At 41.6% G+C, this 25,535-nt stretch overlaps 3 protein-coding genes and 1 long non-coding RNA gene across 4 annotated transcripts; 3 read left to right on the forward strand and 1 right to left on the reverse strand.

Moving 5' to 3' along the window:
* Positions 1-190: 190 nt before the first annotated feature.
* Positions 191-1,928, forward strand: mrps2 (mitochondrial ribosomal protein S2). Its single transcript, XM_088281312.1, has 4 exons — positions 191-481; positions 675-764; positions 1,005-1,125; positions 1,248-1,928. Exons 1-4 carry the CDS (start codon positions 457-459, stop codon positions 1,792-1,794), a joined length of 783 nt encoding a protein of 260 aa, XP_088137438.1. The 5' UTR covers positions 191-456; the 3' UTR covers positions 1,795-1,928.
* Positions 1,929-3,839: 1,911 nt separating this feature from the next.
* On the reverse strand, positions 3,840-8,356 carry dipk1b (divergent protein kinase domain 1B). The gene is made up of 5 exons (XM_088282195.1): positions 7,901-8,356; positions 7,172-7,285; positions 6,850-6,957; positions 6,477-6,653; positions 3,840-6,367 (listed from the first exon to the last, which is right to left on the reverse strand). Exons 1-5 carry the CDS (start codon positions 7,964-7,966, stop codon positions 5,555-5,557), a joined length of 1,278 nt encoding a protein of 425 aa, XP_088138321.1. The 5' UTR covers positions 7,967-8,356; the 3' UTR covers positions 3,840-5,554.
* Positions 8,357-9,128: 772 nt separating this feature from the next.
* Positions 9,129-10,469, forward strand: LOC148319056 (uncharacterized). Its single transcript, XM_088280658.1, has 2 exons — positions 9,129-9,477; positions 9,568-10,469. The coding sequence occupies exons 1-2, from the start codon at positions 9,174-9,176 to the stop codon at positions 10,467-10,469; spliced, it is 1,206 nt and encodes a 401-aa protein (XP_088136784.1). The 5' UTR covers positions 9,129-9,173.
* A 1,193-nt stretch (positions 10,470-11,662) lies between these two features.
* Positions 11,663-24,826, forward strand: LOC148319057 (uncharacterized). The gene is made up of 4 exons (XR_015839714.1): positions 11,663-11,698; positions 11,791-11,996; positions 15,947-16,024; positions 24,699-24,826. It is a non-coding gene; the product is annotated as an uncharacterized LOC148319057 (long non-coding RNA).
* The last annotated feature ends 709 nt before the right edge of the window (positions 24,827-25,535 follow it).

The following is a 25,535-nucleotide window of genomic DNA, read 5'->3' on the forward strand; positions in this document are numbered from 1 at the left end:
TTACGTTACATTATTTCAATAATAAAAATAACAAAGCAAATAAATAACAAAAGAAAATGAATGGAATAAAATTATGAATACCTTTTTAATTGTGAACACACTGTATTTTTCTATAATTAATATTCTAAAAAATCGGTGTGTAAATAGAGCCCCGGTATTTTGCATTTGAGTGAATGTAATTCCTCCTGGGCAGTATGTAGTGAAATATGAGTTGTTCTTACTGTTTTATTGTTGTTTAGTTTTTCTATTATTTGTAGTAACTACGTACAATATGTAAGTAATATTCCAAAGCGATTAGTGGAAACAACATTTACACGAAAAGGCTGACGTGTTATGTACTAAAACCTGCGGGTGGCAGTAATGAGCCAACTGTAGCAAGTTACACGAAGTAGAAGAAGACGAGACCGGACGCATGACGCATGCGCACACAGCTGACCTTCCGTGCTACAGTCAAGCATGGCTACGCGTCTACCAACGAGAGGTACAGTATTTTTTTTTTAAATGTATATTTTGAATATACATAATTTTTAACGCATATGTGTGTGAATTCATTTCGACGTGTGGCGATTTTAAATCCGTGTATCAGCTCAATAAGTAGATAGCTTCACTCGTGTCATTACGCGGTCATGGATTTTTGGGTACTAAAAAATATTTGCTAAAATGTTTTATTTCAGGGCTATGGAGGCTTCTACATCATCAGATTTGCGATTCTTCCACTGCAGCCTCCATCAAATCGCCTCCACCGCAAAACAACACAGTCTCAGGTAAGAATCAAATATTGACAAGTAGACTATTGATGTATAAATTATAAAAATCATTTGCCCTGTGAAAGTTTGGTATAGAGACAGTGGATGTGCTGCCAGAATGACGGCATTGACAGGTTTAATGTTTCGTGGGGGAAAAAAATTGGTACAATAGAATATAATACATTGTGTATTGTTTTAAAATCTATGCTTTTATGTCCGTTTACGCAACAAAGTTTTTTATGACTATTGTTATTACAGAAGAGGTAATGAAGATTTCCCTAGAGAAGCCAGACTTTTTCCATGTCGCTGAGCTTTTCACAGTCAAAGACTTGTTTGATGCCAGAGTGCACCTTGGCCACAAAAAAGGATGCAGGCACAGGTGAGTGTCAGTGCTTCTGCAAAGTAATTAGCAAGCTTTTATTAAAGAAAAAGTGCTTACCTGTATTTGGTGCATGCTAATTCAGCAGTTGAAACAGGAGTTCAGAACATTGTCCATTTTAGGCTCATGGTCCCTTACCTGTACGGCTGCCGCTTGGATCAGGACATCTTGGACTTGGACCAGACGGTGGAGCACCTGCGCTTGGCTCTGAACTTCACAGCGCACATCGCATACCGCGGCGGCGTGATCCTCTTCGTCAGTCGCCGCCGTCAATTTTCCCACATGGTGGAGAGCGCCGCTCGTGATTGCGGCGAGTACGCCCACACGCGCTATTGGCAGGGTGGCCTGCTCACCAACGCCCACGTGCAGTATGGCACTGGCGTGCGCCTGCCTGACCTCCTGATCTTCCTTAGCACGCTCAACAACGTATTCCGCTCGCACGTGGGCCTGCGCGACGCCGCCAAGATGAACATCCCCACGGTGGGCATTGTGGACTCCAATTGTAACCCGAGCTTGGTCACCTACCCAGTGCCCGGCAACGATGACACGCCTGTTGCCTTGGAGCTTTACTGCCGCCTCTTCAAGATGGCCATCCGGCGCGGTAAGGACAAGAGGAAGCAGATGGAGCTTCTTTACGGCCTGACGGCACCCAACACGCCCGGTCCATGAACCCCCCCAATAAGAGACAGTCATAATCATTCATGCTTTATTTTCATTGTACGTATAGTAATGACTATTAAATATTATGTACATTTGTCTAGCGCAGTGTGTTTTGGGTTGTTCATAAAAATGAGGTGGCTCGAGTTTGGCTGTTGTGTCGCTGTGCCCTTTCCTCCTGGCTCTTTCTGAAGCTGATCTGTCGTTTTCTGATCCCTGTTCAAGTGTGATGTCATTTTTAGTCGACAGCAAGTGGCAAAATGGCTCTCCCATGAGATGTACAAAAAACGTTGGAGTTTACGTTAGAGGTATCTATTATCTTTGACATTTTTAATTCTTGAATGTCATTTAAATTTTTGGGGGTAAATTTAATGGAGATTTTATTCCGTATTTTTTATTTAAATGACAAAGTCCACTTTTATTTAACATGTTAATTATATATACTTTTAAAACTAATCTCATCTGATGTTTTAAAAAATATTTTTTAATTTAATAAATTACATATATATATTTTTTCTAAATGTAATGGTAGCCTATAATTTCTTGTATATAACTTACGTAAATTATTTATTACCTTATTTCATCGCCTTAATGGTCACCTAAATTTGGCCTGAACAACCCTCCGTAGTTATATTTGAAACGCGAACTACTTTGATGTTTGGTCTTTGTGAGTTTCCGTAGTTGCAACCTGTTTTGACAGGTTGGCGTTGTCCATCATATCTTCAGCGGAAGCAGAGCAAGAGGTGAGTTCACGTCGATATAAAACCCTTCAAATGTCTCCGAACCACATTTTTACTGCGCGTAACTATTTGAACGTCCCTATAGACGTCCAATCATGTTTAATTTAATAAATCATCTCTGGTTATTCTTTGATAACTTTGCTCTTTAAAGCTCGTCTGCGAGCGATGTCCTTAAGTAGCCGCATAAGTTAAAATGTGACTTTTGGGGGGTGTTGGTTTAAGTTTATGTGCCAATATGTGACTTATTGAGTGACTTAAAAATATTTTAATTTTGGGGGTTTGTTTAAAATAAGTCAAGTTTCACTTGTTTGTCAGGATTTTCTAGTCAAACAAGTAGTCGCCCATAGGTGTGCATGCATAATTTATTTTTACTAATTAATAAATACAAGTTGGGAAGTCGAGACATAAAAATGAGAAATTAATTAATAGTAATATGCACGCACGGTTTTTGATACATCCATCCATTTTCACTAAACCCTAACCTGCAGTTTTGATGACAAAAATAATTTTAAAAATTGTCACAATAAAGCAACACCTTCAATTATGAATTGCATGTAACAAAATGACTGGGCTTGGAATTTTCATTTTTCAAAGCCAATATAAAAAAACTACTAACAAGCTACATACATAAAGAAATGGTGTTTTATCCGTTAAAAACTTGATTTGCAATTTGAATCATGTTCCCAATGAAATCGTGTTTCCATTTTAATTAGTAATGTAAAGGTAATATAATAAAAACTAGAAACAATCAAAAGCTAATTAATCTATTTCGTGAAGTTAAACATTTGGCTAAGAAAATTTAATCAAAGACTAATATGTGAAATAAAAAATATGTTTTCAAATACCAACAAAGGATACGATACTCATATTGTTCTGTTTTGAGGCAAGCGGAGATGACAGTGAGAGGCCTTTTTTTTTTTATAGTGGCTTTTTTTTTTGCCCATTGAGACGCAACCTGGGCTCCAGTGCCTTTGTTGTGCAGCGAAAGGGGCAGAAAGCATAAAAAAATGTGGCTCACGATTGCTCAAAGTCATCCTGTGGACTTCGGGTTTGGAACCAAGCCGCACATTCAAACACGTGCTTTTAAGTATTTGTCATCATTTTGTCACTCTTTGATTTCGCTGCTGACAAGATTATTATTTGTCTTCACAGAACTTTCCTGGTACTGTAATCGATTAATTTGGACGGACTGATTGAATTGTCATCATTTGATAGTGAAAATGGATACTGTGACATCAGCCTTTCCGATAACTGGAATGGATAAAATTTATTTTTAAAGTTGGCTCTCAGAGGACTTCAAATAAACACTGAAACGTGAAAATGTGCCCACTTTACTTTATTAGTTACAGCTGATTGTCTACAACTTTGTTGACTGTTCAATGAATTTATTTTTACAGTGGAACCGCTAAATATACGCCCATTTTTTTCCGTTCCGGGCAAATGAGCAGGTGATTGAGCACCACCTTGTGGTTGGAGTGTGCACATGCCTCTCCCCGTTGGAAATAAGCTGTTGTTGAACTATCGCCGTCGCGAAATATTTCTCAGTGTTGACAATGGACTCAATAAAACATTGTTAAAATTACTATGTAAAAACAAATAAAAGCAATTTTTTTAACGTTGTTCGTCATCTCCAAAGTGTAAAAATGAGTAGACCACTCTTAGCGTTAAAAAGTCAAAACAATCAAACGTGTTTATTTTTAACACTACCATCACACAAATATAAAAAAAAGTTAAAACACAGATCCAATTGTGAAACTATTGTTTTATGTGTTGCAAGATCACTTAAGTGGAAAGAAAGAAGTTAACCCCTGTTAATCATTAAAACAATTAAATAAAATGACACACATTTGCACAGCAACTAGCGTGTCACTTTTTGTTCTTCACTGTCAAGAAAGTGTCAAAAAAGGTAACTTACGTTAATATAAGTAAACACATTTTAATAAATCAAGATTTTATTCTCATTTTTTACATTCTTCATTGCCACTCAAGTCTAAAGTGATCACCATCTTGTTAATACTGCCCCCCCCAAAATGGACATATTTTTGCGATTATGTAGGAAGTCATCGAATTTCACTATGAATGCTCAATAAATCATTTTCCACGAGTTGGCATAAGGTACCATTAACCCGTTTACCTACTTGTTGCCATACATCCAACAGAATAATAGCTTTACAGATTTCACACATCTGTGAGTAAATTGAGACAAAAACATTTCAGTATCGTTAATTTTGGTTGGTGGTGTACAGCGACATTTTTCAAATGCAAAATAAGTGCCCTGTCACGAAAATACGTTTCGTGGGTTCCACTATACAAAATTGGAACTGTGAGTGGGTCAGTTGCATTTTCCCATCCTGTTTTGTGTCAATTTCCCTTTGGAGGAATTAACTATTTACAAGTTACTTCAGTTTTGCTTACATGATAATACAAGTCGTAACGCCAGGCTCCTTGAGTCGCATTTTCATAAAATCCCAAGTCGTGGGCACCAAATTGCAAGTTCAAGAGATGGCGCATTGCTGACGGGCATGTTGAGCGTACGCTATTAAAATTGCATTGGTACTAGCAGCAGGCGTAAAAGTCATTTATTTAAATGCGGATTTTACACTTTAGGTAGCGCCGCTTGTTTTCGACGTGTTAATGAAAGAGGTAATCAAATGTATGACCAGAAAATAAATACCACTCTGATGATTTTGAGTTAGCCAGCAACCACATAAAAGTTATGCTTTCTGTTTCAACTCATCTTGAATGTGTAGCAATTGGAGGTATCTCCCAATCTTGTCTTATATTGCATTGAATTAGTCTCAGGTTCGATCAATCAATTTGCGTGTTATATGAATCTATTCACAAATATTCCACCCATGATTGTGTGTTTGGGTAGAAACACGCAAAATGATTTTCACGGCTTCATTGTCCACGTGGCAGGCACACTTTTGGGTTTGCCTGCTTATATTTGATTGCACATCTTTTGGGCTGTTTTGCAAGCACAAAACTTGAATAAATCAGGCCCCAAGTTAAGGATTAGTGCCGCGCGTTCCTCATGAGTACTGCGTGTTGGAGATTTTCTTCCACAGCAAGGTCTTAAGGTTGTTGAGGACCAGCGAATGGTGCACCTCCATCTGGCTGGCCAGCCCGCTTAGGGTGACGCAGGTGCGCAGCTGGCGTTCCAGGTCGCCCCGCAGCTCAGGCGGCGCCCCGTAGAGCAGGAAATCCTGGAGCAGGGCGCACACCTTGGCCAGGTTGGGCTGCACCACGTCCGCGTTACAGCGCTTGGCCAGACGGTCGCAGGTGGCCGTGCAGTCGCGGCCGTACGTGCAGTCGGCATTGGTCTCGCAGCGCCGCCCCTTCAGGTGGGCCCGCACCACCGCCTCAGACGCCACGGCGCGCAGGTCGGCTATCTTGCAGTCGTACTTAGCGTTGTAGCCCACGTGGTGCGGGCTGGCGTCGCAGATCAGGAAGCTGCCATACGGCCCGTGGAAGACCTCCTCCACAAATTCCAGCAGGCCGATCGTGATGCGAGCCCGTCGCGGCCAGGCCGGGGCCAGCCAGTGGTTCAAGCCGGACACCAGGACACCTGGCACCAGCGCCTGCAGGTACGGCGGCACCTCCAACTTGTAGAGGGAGGTGTGGCCCAGCGGCTCGGTCACATACAGGTCGCCGCAGAAGCCCAGAAGTTTTGGGGTGTGCTCCTTCTCCTGCAGAGCCACCATCAAGAGGAACTCGTTGACACGCAGGAGGGCCCAGATGGACTTGGCCTCTGCCAGAGACAGTTTGCCGTCCTGGTTGATGTCCGCCAGTGAAATGACTCTCTCCACCAGGGTGCTCAAAGATGGCTGCTCGCCAAAATTATCCTGCAGAAGCGGATAATATTTAAGGTTAGGTTAAGCGTTACAGCACATTCATCCCACCTGTTCTCCCGTCTCGTATCAGAGCCGTAACGGGCGGGATGAAAACACCCACCTTAAAGAAGAGGTGCAACATCTCCTTAAACTCGTCCATGGAGGTTCCACGCGTGGGTTTGTCAAACAAGCTCCTCATCCGACGGTTCGCAGAGTCTGGACCGCCGTCTGCCTTGGCGCCATCCTCGATGCCGCACTTGATCACCACCGGCCTCTCCTTCCAATGGCCGGCGTACACCTGCAGGGAAGCGAAAGCAAGTAACAAATTACAAAGATGTCGCTGTACTATGCAAGATGTTTTTTTTTTTAGGTCTCCCAATATTTTAAAACAGACAAGTTTTTTTTTTTTTTTTAAACATCGGTCTGTGCTTCTACTTAAGCCGACCGGACAAATGACAAGATGTTTCCGTAGATGGCGAACGGTGGTCGGGTACCTGATGTTGCGAGGACGTAGACATGCAGTGGCGCAGCGTCAACGTTTTCTGCTCGCACAGAGCCTTGCAGGATGACCCGGAGATGACACCTCTGCTGTAGTGGTCGCACTGACACAGGAAACAGGAAGTCAGACGCAGGAAACAGACAAGTGGACGAGGGAGGGCGCCGCGACTTCTAAAGTGTTCTGGTGGAAGGAGTGAGTACCTTTTGTTTTAAAGTCTAGTCATACCTTAAGGAGATTTGTGCTTTGCTGGTTGCTAGGTGGCTACATGTTAGCATTTCAATGTATAGAGTAGAAATAAAAGGCAGTTGTGGACTTACGATGACGGCCTGACAGACGTGACCGCGGCACAGCTCCGAGTAGGAAGCATACTGCATGTAGAGCACCCAGCTAGCCACCAGGACGCCCAACCACGCCAAGAGCAAGTACTTCACCTTGATGGATGGATGGATGGCAGACGCAATGATTTTGAACGAAAATGTGAAACTTACATTTCACATATATGTATATATATTTTTATAGCGCTTTGCTGCAAGTGAACTGGAGCCTATCCCAGTTGACTTGGGCCAAGAGGTGGTCCTGGGTACATCTTGGACTGTTGCCAGGCAAGAGACAAACATTTGCATTGACAGCTATGGACAATTTATAGTTTTCAGTCAATCTTTATAAGGGTGGTGGGAGCCGCAGAGGTTGGGGGAAAAAAAAAACCCCAAAGAACTGCAAGGCAGATTTTACACATTGATGTAATTTTGAACACATATCCCATTTGATTTTAACATTTTTAATCAGCAATGGCAGAGTAAAAATGCCCCACAAATGGCAAGTAAATATTCTCAAATAAATTATATATATATATAAAAAGTCAGAATTGTCTCTAAAAATGAATTTGAAGTTATTTCCTGTTGCTAGAATGTAACTGTGACTATCATAGTGATCAGTTTAAAATTCATTAAAAAATGTTGAGGACTGTAAAAATGGACCTGACGGACCTAATTGATTGACGGCCTGATCGATAACACATACATACGCGCACATATGATCGGGTGTACCTGCAGGCCTTTGGATAGAGGACAGAAGAGCACCAGATGAATGAGCCTCCGCAGAGCTCTGACCATGTTGGCGGAGAAGCGGACAGCCGGGAGAAGCGGCTCGACCTCCTTCTACCGTCACCGACAACCCCCCGCCCCCCGTCTCCTCCTTCCTCTAGATCCGACGATCACGTCCTCGGTCCGGATGCAACCTCAACGCCGCAACGGGGGCGGCGCATGTCTACCGAGCCGTGCGGCATCGCATCCATGCAGCAGCAAATATAATAACCTTGAGCACGACACATTGCAACAAGCCGTCAAGTCACTCCTTCCTTATGTCTGAGTCACGTGAAAAAATATAAATAAATACAACACCCCCTCAGTTAACAAGACGGATTATGTCGGAGGAGGCGAAGGAAAACATTTTGAAGACGATTATGAAAAAAAAAATGCCGGTGCCTTCTCCTCCCTCCTCCCTCCTCCCTCCTCCCTCCTCCCCCGGATGAGCTCCCCCTCCTCCCTCCCCTTCAGGTCCGACCTCTTAAAGGGGACGTGCACTATTTTATTATCGCAAAGGAAAAAAATCATTTGTTTTAATAACTTCATTAATGATTAACCCTTTGTGACAATTATTAATCGTAATAATATTATATTATTATTGTAACTAAATTTTGTTCAAATACAACGTGCACAAATCAATTCATTACTTTATGTATCCATTTTACATTGAGTGCATTACAGTAGGCATTCTAATGAATATGCATGCGTTGCATGTTAACGATTTTTTTAGTTGAATATAAAATGACTTACGCTAAATGTAAATTGCAATTTCTAATTTACATTAAACAATCACTTTATTACATATAATTCACAATGAATGTATTTCAATTGGAATATAATGAGCATAATAAATGCTTCAAAATAAGACATTTTTTACATTTACATTTTTTTGGTGAGCGTGAACACCTCCATTCCAATAAAAGGGTTCAAATCTCAAATGTGATATGCACGCATGGTCACACGTGACCCTGACCCAATCACCCACACATTTGCAACTTGCTACTCGCTGATAAATCCGTTAATTTTTTTCAGAACCTATCCACCATTATTTAGTGAAATGTGAACCTTTTCTCATGCCATGCTGCGATGTCTAATATAAAAGTACTGCTTAGGCGCCATGTTGGTGCCAATGAACTTTGTTGAAATGAGTGGAGATCAATGCAGTCATTTGTGGCATCTATTGGAAATGCAAAACCTTCTCCGGCGGAGTTAAACTAGTTGCTGCAGGGCAAAGATGTTCGACAATGTGTCGCACCCCCAGGGGGGGGCTTGGTCTCCAAGTCGCTCAAAAGGCCTTTTGAGGCGGCTGTGTCATAGAGGCCATGATGTCAGACCACAGAAAAATGACCACAGTCCTGTGATGTCACAAAGCAGGATTCATCTCCATGTTGACTTGACATGTTGGCTGTTTGTTTGTCATCGTCTCACGGTGATTTTCCTGAGCAACATGCCGTTTCTCTTCCTGGGTTTTGCTCTGGGAGCCGTGGCCACAAAAACGCTGAGGACCGTCGTGGGCGGCCAACGCTGTCCACCTGCTGGTACGAAAACCACCACCACTACCATCACACGCGCCGAGGTTAAACCCTGGGCTGTTCTAAAACGTGCCGGTGTTTTGCCAAACCCAACAGTTCGAGCAGGACGCGTCGACGCGTGGGACGACGAGCCCCTCGAAAGGGCGGCGGACCAGAAGAAAAGCCCGCTCAAGAAGATCTGCCGCTTCGCAAACTACTGCAACAACTGCTGGATGAACTCGACGCTGCAAGCGACACTTAATCTGAACGTGGTGCGTAAAAAGCTACCCAAGCGTATCCAGCAGTTTGTGACTCTGCTCTCGGAGATGCCGGCGTTCGCGTGCCTCTACCTGAGCGCCCTGGAGAACCCGGGCGTGTGCTTCACGGCGGCAGAGCTTTGCGTGGCACTGGCCGAGCTCTGCGACTGCGTCCCGGCTCTCATTTTGTACGAGAACAACGACTCGGTGGACCTGTTGGTGCCGCTCTTGTCGTGGTTCGACCGGTGCGGGATCCGCACCGGCATCAAGGTGCGTGACGTCAACCGGTGCCCAAAGTGCCACCTCACCACTTCGTCCGTCTCCAACTTGGGCAACATCGTTACATTGCCCAAACCGCTTAATGGCGAGACGTTGGTGTCATTGATTAAGCGCGCCACGGGTGGCCGGCGAGGGCGGTGCAAGGCATGCGGACACAAAACTGTCCGCAAGCAGTTCTGGACCCATCCGGACATTTTGACCTTCTTCGTCAACCGGATCGCTGGTGACGGCTTTGTGAGTCATGACCGCGTCTACTCGCCGGAGCAGCTGGAGATGGACGTGGATGAGAACACCAAGCAGACGTACCGCCTGGCCTCTGTCATTTGCCACGCCGGCGTGGACCATCATAGTGGACACTTTTGGTCCTACCTGTTTTCTGATGACGTTACCATCGAGGCCAATGATACTTACTTGTCCTTTACGAACCAGGGTCCGCCTGATAAGGTCTACAACAACGGTACCACGTATCTCTATGAAATTTAACTATGAGGTAAAGTACACAAAACTTCTGAAGTATCACGACAAAACTGTCCTACCACATAACATGTACAAGAATCGTACATATGAAATGTCTGTACCTCACATTGGGCTTAGTCAGCGCCACAGTTTAGTCTGGCAAAACTAAAAATGCGTTTGTGTTATGAAGCGTCAAAAGTGTTCCGACACCCACTGCAAACAGAAATCAGGTAGCAGAATGTTCTGCTTTCAAGTAAGAAACTATAACAGCTGTTTTTCTCATAAGGCTTTTGTAGACAGTACAAGTGCGACTGGTGACTCACCAGTCAGCTCCCATCATGTTCTGCAACGTACCCTGTCACTTTGTTTAAATAAAGATTTTTACAATTTTTTTGTTCTATTTTCTCTGTATGCCACAATTCTGACATTTCTACCCAGTACGCAAAAGCCTGGAAAGTCCTTTCACTGGAGCATAATTTATACATGAGTAATAACTGAAACTGGTTCTGGACCAGTAACAGCCTTGCGGACGGGTTGCTAGATGTGGGCGGGGTCCTTCGGTAGCCTTCGCGTCTGCTGATGACGTCAAGCGTTATGATATATTTATGTATTATATTTCTATGACTCCATGTTTGTCACCCCTATTTGTTAAATTTGTATGTTCTGAGTTACTAAGTAATAATTAAAAAATAATAAAGTATTTGTTAAATTTGTATGTTCTGAGTTACTCAGTAATAATTAAAAAATAATAAAGTACATTTACTGCTACTTTTGCGAGGATCATCCTTTTTTTTTTGGGGTGTCCTCTGCGTGCCTGTCGAGAACGTCACGTCAATGCTACGTTGCTTCGGGAATCAGACTGGTTAAGGGTCGGAGGGAAAATATGGAAATGTTTTATATAGAAATATTTCACACTATATATAGACATTATATTCATGCAATCTTGTAGCCCGAGTGAACCACTGCATTGTTGCAAGTTCGGCAGGAGAAACGTAAACGTTGAACTGCTGTGCGCAGAGGCTTCTCGCGGTATAGGCGGAAGTGACGTGAGAACTGACGCACCAACGTGGCGGTCATGCGGTTATTTAGTTTTATTGTCGTATTTAGTGAATCAAAATATGCAAATAGAATAGCTAGGGGTAAAAAAACCCCCCACAGAGGCAAAGAAATATATTTGAAAAATACGTATTAAGTGTGACGTCATTTGCAAGCGCGCAGCCTCCGAAGGACCCCGTCCACATCTAGTACCGACACCTGTAAGTCATCAGTCAGCAACCACCAAAGTACTGTCACCTTTTGCTGAACTAAAACTCTTTAATGTTGTTCTTTTTCCAATGTTCTCTCTCAGCATATACAACAGTTTCTACAATTTTTCTCGCTGTACTGAACCTGGGAAAGCCCCGGGAATGCATTTCACACCAGCGGAAGTTGGAGGAAATGAGGAAATCCTGGACCCACCGTCTTTTCTGTTTTTTTTTTTTTTTTTTTTACCCATTGTAACATCCTACCAAAGCCCAGTGCGCTTGCGCATGCATGCCCGCAACGCCAATACAGGTAGGCAGCCACTTGTACCTCATCATGTACCTTGGCTCATCAGTTTGAGTTTTTTTTTGTGGGAGTAAAAACAAAAACTTCCCTGGAGTTTCGGCTCCACACCCCAAAACGTGACAGTAATAAAACTATTAATGACAAAAAAAAATCTGTGATATAGCGGGACTGCGTTAACTGATACATTAGGTTACAATATTTGAGTAATTTAGGTCATAGGCATGCGTAACATGACACATTAGAGGGAGACTTATGTTCAATGGAAGGGAAAAAAGAGCTATTCAGTATATTTTTGGCCTGCAGAGAGCAGCAGAGATCCGCTGTGTTTTCTATTTGCCTTTTTCGGAGCCACTTTGATTCAGCATGATTCTTAATTAAATTCAAAATATGGTCCGACGTTGGGATTATTTCAAGAATACGGAATGTAAAATGAAGCAAATGCATGATAGCTACTCATTAACGCCCCCAAGGCTGATGACGTTATTTAGTCGAAACGCATTGATTTTTTTTCCCCCTCGTTCACACTTAATGATTGTAAATGAAGCATTTTTATATTTTAGCATGGTGTTCACTAACATATGAATTTTAAAACCTACCACACACCACTGCATCTGTTTAATATGTTTGATATTTTGGGGTATTAAGAAACACAAATAAAATACACACAAATAAAATGGAAATACTGATGATGGATTTAATATAGTTTCTATTAATGGTTAACATCCAGTGGTGTGCCAGACTAAAATCCACTTCCAGCCTTTGTTAATCAAACTCTTTTTTAACATTTGCCCACCGCTGCGTTAGTTTTCATGACTTCATAGAACGTTTCAAATCATAAATTTTAGTAAAATGTGACTTCCGAATTTTCTTTTGTTGTCAAAACATGTATTGGTGTTTAAATAACTGCCAATAATTAGAATTTTAATTTGAAAGTATGTGATTCAAAATGATCCTGGTCCCGATCTTGATCCAGATCCAGATGCTGATCACGACTCCTATCCCGATTTTAATCCCGATCCTGATTTTAATCACAATCCAGAATTTAATCATGATCCCAATTTTAATTGCGATCACGATTTTAATCTTGATCCCGTTTTTGATCCCAATTTCAATCCCGATCCCGATCCTGAGGGAATTCATCGCACAGAGCGAGAGCGAGCACGCTGTATGACAAGCATCAAGTAATAATGCCTTTATTAGTCCCACAATGGGGAAATTTGAGATTCAAACCCAGGCCTCCTGGGGAGACTGGGTCCTGAACGCGGCGCCTTAGACCACTCGGCCATCCTGGCAAGATTCGAACCCAGGCCTCCTGGGGAGACTGGGTCCTGAACGCGGCGCCTTAGACCACTCGGCCATCCTGGCAGCCACGAGATTCGAACCCAGGCCTCCTGGGGAGACTGGGTCCGGAACGCGGCGCCTTAGACCACTCGGCCATCCTGGCAGCCAGATTCGAACCCAAGGCCTCGTGGGGAGACTGGGTCCTGAACGCGGCGCCTTAGACCACTCGGCCATCCTGGCAGCCCCACTCGGCCATCCTTGATACTATAATGAAGTATCAAATCATGATAAAGAACTGCATCGCTCACTTCCCAGATTGTGGCACTGTGATTGTGACTTTTTGACCAGGATGCCCCCCTGCAGAAAATTGGAGTGAAAGGTTGTCCATAAAATATGCATGTAAGAGCAGGAACTGCTGGCGTTATACGTGTATGTGCTCGTGTGTTAGTGCATGCGTGGGTGTATGTGTGCCACACTAAAGGAAATGTGCAGAGGCCTAAACTTAAAAAATAAAAAAGCACACAGGAAGATTTATGCATGTGAATAATGAAGCAGCCATAATGATTCAAATGATTATGCAAGGAAATGTCAAGCGCTATTTTGAGTGCATCATATTGGCGTCGAAATTAATTATATTGTCATTGAAGCAAATCGTATTGCAATTGGAATGAGTCATATTGTCATTTGAGAGAATTGTATTGTCATCGTCGTCATATCATTATTGGAATCCAAAGTATCGCATCCGATCGTTATTTGGTGTAAATTGAATCGCTCAATATGGTGGTGATGCACATCTTCCCCATGCTCACTGATTCCACATTCCCTGCAGCATTTCAACAACAAAACAAAAAAAAAAGGAAGGACAGTGCCACACTTTTTGTTTGTTGGGAAAACATAAAATAAGGCTGTGAAAAGTTTGCCTGTAGCCCCGCGGCAAAATAAAAATAAAATCAATCCTGCTGCCACAACGGCTGGGAATATTGCCCGTGTGAGTTCGACTCCAGGTTACTTCGACTTTTTGCGGGGCTTTATCTACTTTGCGCCTCGCTTCAACCTTCCAAAACGTCACAATTTGTCTTTTTCTCATATGGTAACAAAATTCACCTTAAATGGTAAAATAGTAGTTTTGCAGAATGTCGCCTTGCTTCTGCACTGCGTACCCCCACCTTTTTTTTTTGTGCTGGTTGCTAGGAGACAACACTGTAGTGCCTAAAGGTTCTGAGTCCTATTTTTTATTTTTTTAACGGCTAGAATGTGGATTAAAAAAAACATGTTTGCAAAGCACACAATGTTTTCTTTTTTTGCAGGTTGATGAAATAAAGAGCAAAAAAGAAAAAACGCCGCATAGAATCTAAACAAGACGAGTCTTCAGTGAACATGTTTGTTTGTTTTTAAGCGAGAACAATCTAGCGTCTTCTATGAACCTAACGCACGTTAGCATTAACACCGAAGAGAATGAAAGCCCTTCACTTACGTGAATGTATCCATGACAATTTTGAGTATGTTATAAACCGAACACATCTTCGCAAACATCAACGGGCAATTTCGTGTCATCACTCAATTTAAAGGATGTTTTTCAACATCAACTATCAATGTTAGCTAACAAGCTAACTAGCTAGCGTTGTTAACTTAGCCGGTGACTAGCACCAATGACAGTAACTTAACCTCAGTTTGTTAGCATAAATTCAGCAATGCGGCTAAAAAGCTAAGTAGCTAGCCTCTGGAAACTTAGCCTGCTAAGCGTACAACGTTAACAACATCCATTTAGGGTCATCGCGATGGGATCATTGGGGAGAAGAATCTTCGTCTCCTGGGAGGTCCTCGGTGGTGTTTTGGGATTGGTCGCCAGGGACAAAAAAGTGGCAGCGATCCAGTGGCCTTTTTTTTTCCCCTCATCTCATCTGAAAAGATGAATTGGGACTCGGGGAACAAGCTCAGGTGTCGTATTAAATCCTCAAGAGGATTGGAACACAAACTCATAGGGGAGGAAAAAAAATAGGGGCAGTCCTCTGAAGGGATAGCGACTGGACTATAAACAGCTTGCACGTTTTTTGTAAATATCAAGGACAATTTTGAGTCTTCAATGAACCTAATGTTCGAGTTCTTGAAACAAACATAACAGGTTTTTGTAAACAGTCTTCAGCTGACCTAAAATTTGTATTTTTGCAAAGATCAAAGACAGCTTAGTGCCTCCAAAGAAGCTACCAAATGAGTTTTGTTTGCTAAACATCCAAGAAACTAGCGTAGCTTTGCTTCCACGAGGCTTCTTTCTTGTCATGTAGTAAACAATGTTAAAATGCTTCCGCTCGTTTTGTCCAATTTAAAGTTGCTAGCTTCTAAATGGTAAAAAAAACGACCCAAAAAAAAAAACCACATGAAATATAGCGGCTAAATTGCTTTGTTAGATACACTGACTGCACTTTTATAAACGAGCTTCTCTCCGTTTGCCGGCGCATTAGCGTTGGTGAACTCTACCGACATTTAGTAAACTAAATGCGACGAGCAGACAAGACAAGGCCACATGATTCCGTACCTCTTAAAATCACCACAGGCTAAATTATGGATACTACAAGCGCAGCCTCCGCAAACGTCGCTTCCCTTTTGCGCTAACATGCGGCAGTTCATGTTGAATTTGATCTTTGCTTATGCGTCGGGTTGGATTTTTTTTTTTACAGGGCAAACGGAGGTAGGCCTGTCAAACATGGAGACAATTCACCAGACCCGAGCTGTCGCCACTGATGGGAAGCAACAAGGTACGTACATACATGCCGGTGGCTTGTTTTATTGTTCATTCAGAATTTTTTTTTGTTTTTTGTATAATTTTTAAGAACAATAGCACTGTACTGTATTTTACAGTATAAAACACACAGTGATAACACATTGACATAAAATGTAAAGAAATAAACTGATTTTGATGGTGAATTTCCCTTGTGAGGGAACTCTAACCTAGCTAGCTACCTAGCAAGCTAGCTAAATGCAGTTAGCTAGCTATGTAAATATAGGATTAGTTTTACTATTGTTTTTCTATTGTTAGTGTCACAATTTTCAAATTATCCTGTATCTTTAGTTGAGTCCATTTATTTTAATATATATATATATATATATATATATATATATATATATATATATATATATATATATATATATATATTGCATTCAGTTTGTATCATCAATTGCTGCAATCAATATTTTTGATCACTTTTTCTAAATGATTACTTAGCTCATAACCTGAATTTGGATTTTATTCTTGCTCTGCTATTAATTTCCTTATACATTTATCATGTGGACTGGACTCACACAGTAATCTTTCCCTTATCACCGACGCAAATTGATATTTTTGAACCAAAAGAAAGTATCAACACATCAGCCTGTCGTTAACAGTTAAGCTTAATTGGCGTGATTGATATTCTTTGGGGCCTAAATAGGTGATTTCAGACTGTTTGGTGTCTTTATTAGAACAAAGTAACACATTTTTTGGGGCCCCTGTGCTGTCAAAGCTGGAGTACAAAAGCAAACCGCAGTCATTAAAAACTCGAATGTATTATTCAGAGTTTATGCAAATTGTACACAAGCTGTGACGGAGTTGGTTGATCAAGAAGAGAACATGGCCAGACAATTATCTCGGCAAAGCTTCAAGCCACACGTGCACTTTATTACTTTTTGGAAACATTTTTATTTCCATATCACAAGTGTTTATCTTCACATTTTCAATGAAACCACTTTTCAATGAGTGCAACTGCAAATGTGCTCTTAATAGCAACGTGATTAAAAAACGAAAAGGGTTTCAGTTTTTTTATTTTTTTTTTTTACATCTCATTGGCACCTAAGTGAGCATGAGTGAAGTTAACGGCCAACCGCCGTACGCCAAAAGCTAAAAATAAAACGTGACTGGAAGGACCTAACAAAGATAATAACGCTGCCAAGAAACAAACTCGCTTTGCGCTCAGGTAAAACTTTTTGAGAGGGCAAAGCGCACAACAATAAAAAGCACAATTATGCAAACAGATACGGAGGAGTTGTAAAAAACGTTTCAAGGTTTCACAGAGCTAACTGATTGCTAGAAAATTGACAAAAATATTAATTTGACTGATCAAAAAGGGTTGCGATGTTCTTCAGCGAGAGAAAAAAAATTGTATTTTAAAGTAAAAAAAAGCTGTATTTTCAGAATTAATTAAAAAAAACCCAAACCAAAAATATTTATTAAAAAAATGTTTTTGTAGTAAACAAACAAATATTTTTCCCCAGCAAAAACTGCTTAGATTTTTGTCCATAAACAAAAATAGAGCAATATTTTTTTGGGGTGAGGGGGAAAAATAATATTTTAATATTTGATTTTTTTCCCAGCAATAAAAGGCAGAATTTTACAATTAAAACCAGTTATAAGATTTAAAAAAAAAAAAAAAACAATTTTTAAAAATATAAAAAGTTGTAATTTACCACAAAAAGTCTTTTTTTTTTTTTTTTTCAAGTTTGGAAGAATGAGCTCGCTCGCTAGAATCTTGCACCAAGGCATCGTGGCATGCAAAAGTCGGATCTAATATTCATGTGTTTGCCACAGAACAATAAGCCCTATTTCTTTGACAAAAAAAGAAGTGTTTACTTCATAAAAGAAAGGGCTTTTCTAAGATTCTTTTTTTCAGGAAAAAAGTTAAAGAAAAAAGAAGACATTAGTTTTGTTTCCATATGCATAGAAGTCAGTCATTGGCCATTACATGTATTTCCATAGATACGATTTACATGCACACACACACACACTCAAAGCTCATTATCTCTTCGGAGTTGTCCCATTTTCACGTCTACAGCAGCAACAAGAGAATAAGACGAAACAAAACAAAAAAAATATCGTTCTGAAGTCTCTCCTGGAGAAGAATAAAAGGAGGCAGGCGGGATTGTGACCCAGATTTATTTCTTCATTGTCGGGAGGGACTAATTCGCCTTCTCGTGTGCGCCGCCAACATCCATCTTAATCGCTTTCTCACGCTGAACGTCGGCGAACCAAGAAAATAGGTTTTGTATCGACGACAGCGCCAAAAGGTCGCTATTCTGTTTGCAAAAGCAATAAAAAAAAAAAAAGCTTCATAGATACTTTCATAAGAACCCTCTAGAGTGGATATAAAAAGTCTACACACCCCTTTTCAAATGCCAGATTTGAGATTGTTTCAAAACTCTTTCCACCTTTACAATGAATTTGAGAAGTAAATACAAAAAGCGTATGTACATAAGTGTGTATACACGCACACCCCCCCCCCCCAACACACACACACACCTTTGCTTTGTTTACTTGTGCATGGTGTCAACAACATCTCGTCGTGAGCTTCTTGTCGAGGGAGCACGTCCCAAACCACCTCTCTCCCAAAATCGTCAGATTTTTAACACGGGGAAGCGAGCGTTACCTTGAGGCGCTGCTAAATGGAGCGCCGCTTTTATCCCACGTCATCTGCAACGCAAGTTTTATTATTAGATGTTTGTGTCGGGGGGGAAATAGGGCTGCCTGTCTGCTTCCCGGCTCAAACGTGGATTTATATTTTATTTTTTTTCATGCAATGTGTCAAAAACATGTGCTGATACCTATTTTGAGACGTTCAAATGAGCTAAGTAGACTACGACAATAAACTTGGAATCTTAAGTCTTTTTCGAGAAGACGTACGTTTATTTATACTTTGAGAAAAAAAGCAAAAAAAAAAAAATAGTGGGTGGGGGGGCAAGATTTTGAAGAAAGTCTTTTATTTCCTGGGGAAAAAAATCACAGTATTACTAGAATAACAGAAGAATGTATTTTTTTACGTGTATTTTATTCAGAAAGTTCTCCACCAATAAGGTCATATATTTAAAAAAAGATTGAATTTACTTAAAAAAAATCAAATTTTTTTCTCGCGATCTAGAAAAAAGTCTTGATTTTTCCAGAAATTGTCAATTTTTTTCTTTTCAAAATACAACATAAAGTAAAATGAATAATTTTTCAATGATTTGATTTCATCAACAAATTAGTTACGTTTTACATTTATTACAATTATTCAATTACTTTTTATTTGAATAACGATACATGGTGCAATTAAAAATGTTTAAAATTAATGAATAAGATAATGTGATAAACCGGATCCAAATAATATTATAATACAAAAAAAAAAAAATTGCAATCCGCCTGTCCACTTCCCACACAAAATGCCAACGATGATGATGATGATGATGTCATCCATGTTGTTATTCCTGTGGGCTTTTATTCCAGATTGTCATTTGCACGCGTGAAGACACTTCTGTTCTCCGGGGAGGCGAACACGCTCGGAAATAACGCGACATCTCTTTTTTTGTTTTTCTTTTCGCACTCACCTCCGAGTGCAAATCCACAAAAGCGAACGAGTGGTCTTATTTGTGGACGTTAGCGACATGTCTGAAGATCGCATCTTACCTTTTATGGCAAATGATTGCTCGCCGTGCCGCATCCAAACACACTGATGCCACACTGTTGTGCCGGTGTTGCCCGTACCAGATGACATGTTTAAAAAAAAAAAAAAAAAAAGGAAAAAATATATCCGTCAATGTTAACATATTTGTACTCTACGTCTCTGTTAGCATGTATGTTAACATACTAAGATACGAGTTTATTTACAGTAAATTCAAATGCTTACGTTTGTACGTTATAAAAGTAATGTACATGTAGGTGAACAAACTAATGTACACGTTAACCTACAAATGTACGTGCTAACATGCTAACATACCCGTTAATATACAGCTTTAAACGTATACGCTAGCATGTATGTCCGTCAAGCCGTAAAGCCCACCTCCCCAAACTAACAGATATGTTTCGAGCAGCCCGACTGGAGCAGAAGGAAGGCGAGCCAGAGGAGGACAGATGGCCGCCACGCTCCATATGGGCCCGCCGCAGCGTGTGTGTGCCTAAACGCGCGCACGCTATCCACCAATTCGCAAAGCCTCTCCTGTGTTTGCTTATTGACATTTTGATCCCACGTCACCAAACATGCATGTGACATGTTGGTCTCAACATGCCTCAAACTGACCCAAAAAAAGAGGACAGGACCTGGCACCAGACAAACGAGAAGTCGCTCGTCACTGGCAAAAGCCAGCTAGCTAGGTACTTCAAATGCTACCTGGCATGGTACCTACTCTCTATTGATGCGTTTCCACTGTTACTAAAAATAGCATTGCTTTGTCTTCAATCCTCTTTTTAAAATGATCTCTAGTAGTATATACCGTAATTTCTTTCAGTTGTCTCCTATTTCTACTACCGCGACTATTCATTTACTGCCATTGATGGCTAAAGACGTCAAAGATCCATTTTATTTTTTAATGACTTAATATTAGTAGTCCAGTTTCTAATAATAATAGTATGTTTGCACGTACTATTTTATAGTACTGTTTCGAATCCTGTGGCTGGTATTATCTCCTGTCCTGTACTGTTTCCATTGATCTTAGTACTTTTAGCGCTACATGACGTGCTGCTTGTCGTAAAGTTATCTGTACATTTTTTGAAGACTACGTCTATAGTCCTGTCTTTCGTAGACTAGTCTAGAACTGCTTCTCGTACTGGTTCTATTATTATCTCTTGTACTGTTTCGAAGAAAAATGTTCCGGCATGCTAATTTGCGCACAGGTTAGCTTGAATGAAGATGTTGATGAAGCTGAAGCGGAGTGGTGGTCTTGGGGGGGGGGGGGCTTTTAGTGGCGTATTTGCACGCGTAGCCACAAGCTAATGGCTAATTCCACATTATTATGCGCTAACTCATGTAGTTGGCGCCGCGGCTAATGAGCTCCCGGTGGACATGGACATTAAGACACGAGGCTAGCGCGCATTAGCACGAGCGTCCACTTCATCTCTGTTAGGTCTTTGGATTCCATTTTGAAGCGCATTTCCGGACAATGCGCTTCCTTCTACATCTGGGTCACTTTGCCTTTTCTTCATTAATTATTCATGAGGCTATTTTTAGACACGCACACTTCTTCTGTGGTTTCGGTTTTGCACGCGAGGCATCTTCATCCGTCGGTCCTCCGTGAGTAAAATATCACAAATGTGCTGAGCTGGCGGTTGATTTGCGATCCAGGATGCGCGGATAATTAAATCCACAGCAGTGGTCCCCAGCTAGGGTGTCGGTTCTCCGGCTAACCTGTGCACAAATTTGCATCACATATACTAACCAGACAGATGGGTGACGCTAAATTCTGGAGTGTTGGCAGCAACGTTTCATGACTTGCCATAAAAATAAATAAATGACGCTAAAAATAAGTCTGCGCCTGAAGATGGCTTATCTTCGCTACACACAATTCCCAAAAAGTAATGCCACTGCCATCTACTGGAGTGGATGAGCAATTACACTTTATTTCAGTACGACGGGAAAAAAGCACGACCCCCCCCCCCCCCAGCATCGCCCCGCACTCCAACATTTTTTTCCGATTGAAATAAAATTTTAAACTATTTTAAAACAGACACTAAATTGCGAAGAACTTTACAATTCACCCATTGAATGCTTAATGACCACAAAACGCCTGATATGTTCAAAGTTAATCTCCAAGATCTTCATCTTAATAGAAAGTGAGGGATCACCGTTGAACGAATTACCCGACACGGTCTGGATAATAATTATGAGCCAACCACGAGCTAATGACGACGCTCTCAATGCTTTCTCTGCCGGACACAAAAATCTGATATTCTCCATTTAGATGAGGCCACCGAAGCTCACGATACATGTGCGGGGGCGTGAGAGTGCATAACATTATCATAACTTCCTCTGCGAAATCTTAATCTCTTATGCAAATAAAATGTGATTTCATTCGCTTCTGGGATGAGTATGTCAGTCGTCTGCCACGCCGGGCAGCCGGAGGAAAGACAAAAATGGCGTGACGTAGGACAAGGCTTGTCTTCTAACGTCCGTGAAGGATCCTCAGTCGGAAGTTGCAGCGCCAGTGACACATTTATCATCTTTTTTTTTCACGGACCACCCTTACACAAAAAAAGTGAAATATGATCCAATACATTTACAACCGATTACCCTGCCAACATGTTTTGGCGGATCAGCGCTTTTTTAAATTTTTTCCTGGACCAATGGAAAGAAAGGAATCTTAAACGACTCAAATTTATCACCGGAGTGACGGCTTGATGGCGGTTACTTTGTCTCTCGAGTTGAGAATCCGGTCGTATTTACGGGTTTAACGTTGCGACTTAACCTCCTGAACCCTCGGGCAACCTCTCGAGGGGTGCTGGTACGATACGGCCGGCGTCATTCTTGGATTCTGGTCCAACGCAAAATAATAATGCAGTCGTGGCATCGTCATTCAAATCAGCATTCAAACCGTGTATTGGCCTACCTTTCATTGTAACAAAAAAAAAAAAAAAACGGATTGCCAACCGACTTGACCACACGGGGCACATCCTCCCGTGTCAGGCGCTAGACTTTTCCAACGAAGTGACGTTCCCGACGGGGTTGAGCGTGCCCTTTTGCAAATGTAATCCGGACCGACTGGAAGTCATTGCGATGTCTCATCTTCACGTCGCTTTGATGAAGGACTTTGACCTTTTTAAGACAAGAACAAATCCCAAAAGAACGTTTCATTCATGGCAAGGCGGAGGGAAGTGTCAGAAACATTTTTACACGTTTCGAGCTGCGCAGGTTAACGAGAGTAGGGATTCCCAAGTCTGCCTTTGTTCTTCTAGCCATGCCGGTGACGTATCGTGACAAGTAGAATAATTACTTCCACTAGATGGCCGAATGTGCAATTACCCTGTTCCGTCTCATAACTGTGAGCCAAACGCGCTCACCGCTCGTTGATATGTCTTCTAAAATCCTTCTTGAATTCCAAGCAGCACGACTACAAATAAGCCTTGAATTTCAATATCTGGCGCGGAGAGTTCCGCGTCTCGCGCTATGAGTCTTTGTCAGAATGCCAGATTGAATATCGATCATTTCAGGAACTCCGAAGCGGGCGGCTGCTCCTCTGGGGCCGTCGCGTACCAAACCGCAAACACAAACAGATCATTTTCTCAGCGCCGTCATATTTCCGGCGGTAATGACAACATTAAAGCACTTTTGACATCTAATGCAACGGTCACCAAAATGTGGTCGCACCACTGACCAAAAAGCAATCTTTTCACTGATTGAGGTAATGCGATATATAAATAAATATTTTTCATTCAGTCTCTGTAAAATGTAAAAAAGAGCTGCCAGGATACTTCCAGGTCTAGACTCGACTTTTTGCTGTGCGATCTGTATGCTATGTTAGCTTAGCATCTAGCTATAAGAGGCCGATCGGAAAAAGGTGGCGCTTGGTGACAGCGAGCCCAGTGAGTCACTCGTCGGCCAGCTGGTGCTCGGTCGGAGAAAGGAAAAAAAAAAAGATTGGCAGCTCCAGACGGACACGACATGGATCTATCTGAGCTGAAGTCATTTTTATTTTATTTTTAATCTCTCATGTTGGCGTTGCTGATTTTGTTTCACATTTGATCACAGTTTAATGGCAATTGGCTACGAAAGATTTACTGGGCGTTTCCTTTATTATCACAGTCGTGAAAGGGACTCGCAGTTAAAGTGGCAAACCTCTGGCGTCACAATTTTATCAATTGAGTGTTTCAGTATGAGGATGCAGTATTAACTGTTTTCTCCGTGCCCGCAGTCTCCTCTTGGACGAAATGTACAGTATCACCTGTTTTCCACACGTAGTTATAAGTGGACTCTCATTCAAAAAAGAAAGACTCGGGCGTTACCATTTTTTAAATTTCAAGAAGCAGGCCCTATTTCTAGTAGGAAGAGCCACAGTCTCCACTTGGCTGCAGCGATCTACTTTCTCAGGTTCTGAGCATATCAAGCAGATAGCACTCAGGTCAACCACTCCTGGTGGCTCATTGGCAGAGCAAACTTATCCTTGTCCTGGCAATTCATGTTTTTCGCTGCCCACAGTCTCCTCTTTTTTTTTTTTTTACCCAGGATGTTAAGGGAACCCTCATTAAAAGCAGAGAGACTCAGGCGTGCCTATTTTTTTTCAATTGGCACGAGCAGGCACTATTTCTAGTAGGATGAGCCACAGTCTCCACTTGGATGTAGTGATCAATTATCTTGGATTCCGTGCATGCCAAGTGGATACCATACAGCTAATTAAATGCTGGTTACTTATTAGTGCAGCACAATCATCCCCATCCCATGATTGTAATATCTGGAGAATGATATTAAACGTATTCTCGCGCCGCAGTCTCCTCTCGGATAAAATGTTCAATATTTTTTTTCTTTAAACAGGAACTTAAGTGGATCTCCCTGTTTATTTCTACCTTAATATGATTCTCCCTCGTCTCCACTTGACTTCTGTGCAGTTTTCTTGGGTTCCAGTAGATACCATATGTGGCCCCGGGGCCATACTTTGGCCACCCCTGTTATTGAACATTAAATATCTGCCTCCAGTCAATTGGCTGCCATGTGACTCTCACAGGCTGTGAAGACAAAAAGACGTGAGCGGAAGCGAGCCCTCGTCCCTCGGCTCTCGTCTCAGCGCCGGCTGGAACCTTGGAGGAGGATCAAACCGTTGCTGGATGCAGATGGCGCAAACATACACCCCCCTCGCCGACTTCCTCTTGTACAAGGACGCACACACACACACAGATCAGCCATGGGTGTGTGTGTGTGTGTGTGTGACTTACAAATGCGACCCCTGACGGTTGTCTCAATCAACATTTAAATAACCATTAAATATTTATTTTAAAATTGCGTTTTTATATATTCTGAACAAGTGAGCAAAAGTATGTGTATGAAAACATTTGTTTGTTTATAACGCAAGCTCAGCAGATTTGTCCCGAGTCATTTGGAATAAAAATGCTCTGCGCCACTTGAAAATCAATCATTTATGTCCTTGTCCTTGATGGACGAGGAATCCAATTGACAATGATCCCGCCCGCATTTATTTACTTTTTAATTGAATCCTTTCTTATTTGTTGTCATTTCATTTTAGTTATTTATCCAGGAATCGACCCATTGATGTCTCCTTGTCTAGGGAGTCCTATCCCCCCCCCCCCAAAAAAAAAGAAGCTCAGTCTAGTTTTAGCTGATGATTCCTCTTTAATCCTGCTTCTTAAGCCCACAGAAGACGACAGCTGTAAATTGATGTTATGATTAATGTTGTATATTGTGAGCTAATAAATTTGGTAGTTTAGGAGGAAAAAATGGGATTTGTTTCTTGTGAACACAATTGGATCGTTACCAAGCAGAATAATTTTATTGGTTGCTCTCTCTCTCTCTCTCTCTCTCAATATATTGCGTATTTAAATTCTTT

Source organism: Idiotropiscis lumnitzeri, chromosome 18 (genome assembly GCF_059441095.1).
Source record: "Idiotropiscis lumnitzeri isolate Australia: NSW breed Sydney's pygmy pipehorse chromosome 18, RoL_Ilum_1.0, whole genome shotgun sequence".
Lineage (NCBI taxonomy): Eukaryota > Metazoa > Chordata > Actinopteri > Syngnathiformes > Syngnathidae > Idiotropiscis > Idiotropiscis lumnitzeri.

Coding starts and splice junctions, on each gene's coding strand:
- LOC148319056 (XM_088280658.1), top strand. CDS start 9,174: ATGTTCGACAATGTGTCGCACCCCCAGGGGGGGGCTTGGTCTCCAAGT. Junction 9,478..9,567: donor CCAACGCTGTCCACCTGCTG/GTACGAAAACCA, acceptor CAAACCCAACAG/TTCGAGCAGGACGCGTCGAC.
- mrps2 (XM_088281312.1), top strand. CDS start 457: ATGGCTACGCGTCTACCAACGAGAG. Junction 482..674: donor TACGCGTCTACCAACGAGAG/GTACAGTATTTT, acceptor GTTTTATTTCAG/GGCTATGGAGGCTTCTACAT. Junction 765..1,004: donor GCAAAACAACACAGTCTCAG/GTAAGAATCAAA, acceptor TTGTTATTACAG/AAGAGGTAATGAAGATTTCC.
- dipk1b (XM_088282195.1), bottom strand. CDS start 7,966: ATGGTCAGAGCTCTGCGGAGGCTCATTCATCTGGTGCTCTTCTGTCCT. Junction 7,286..7,900: donor CTCTATCCAAAGGCCTGCAG/GTACACCCGATC, acceptor CCATCCATCAAG/GTGAAGTACTTGCTCTTGGC. Junction 6,958..7,171: donor ACGTCTGTCAGGCCGTCATC/GTAAGTCCACAA, acceptor TTCCTGTGTCAG/TGCGACCACTACAGCAGAGG.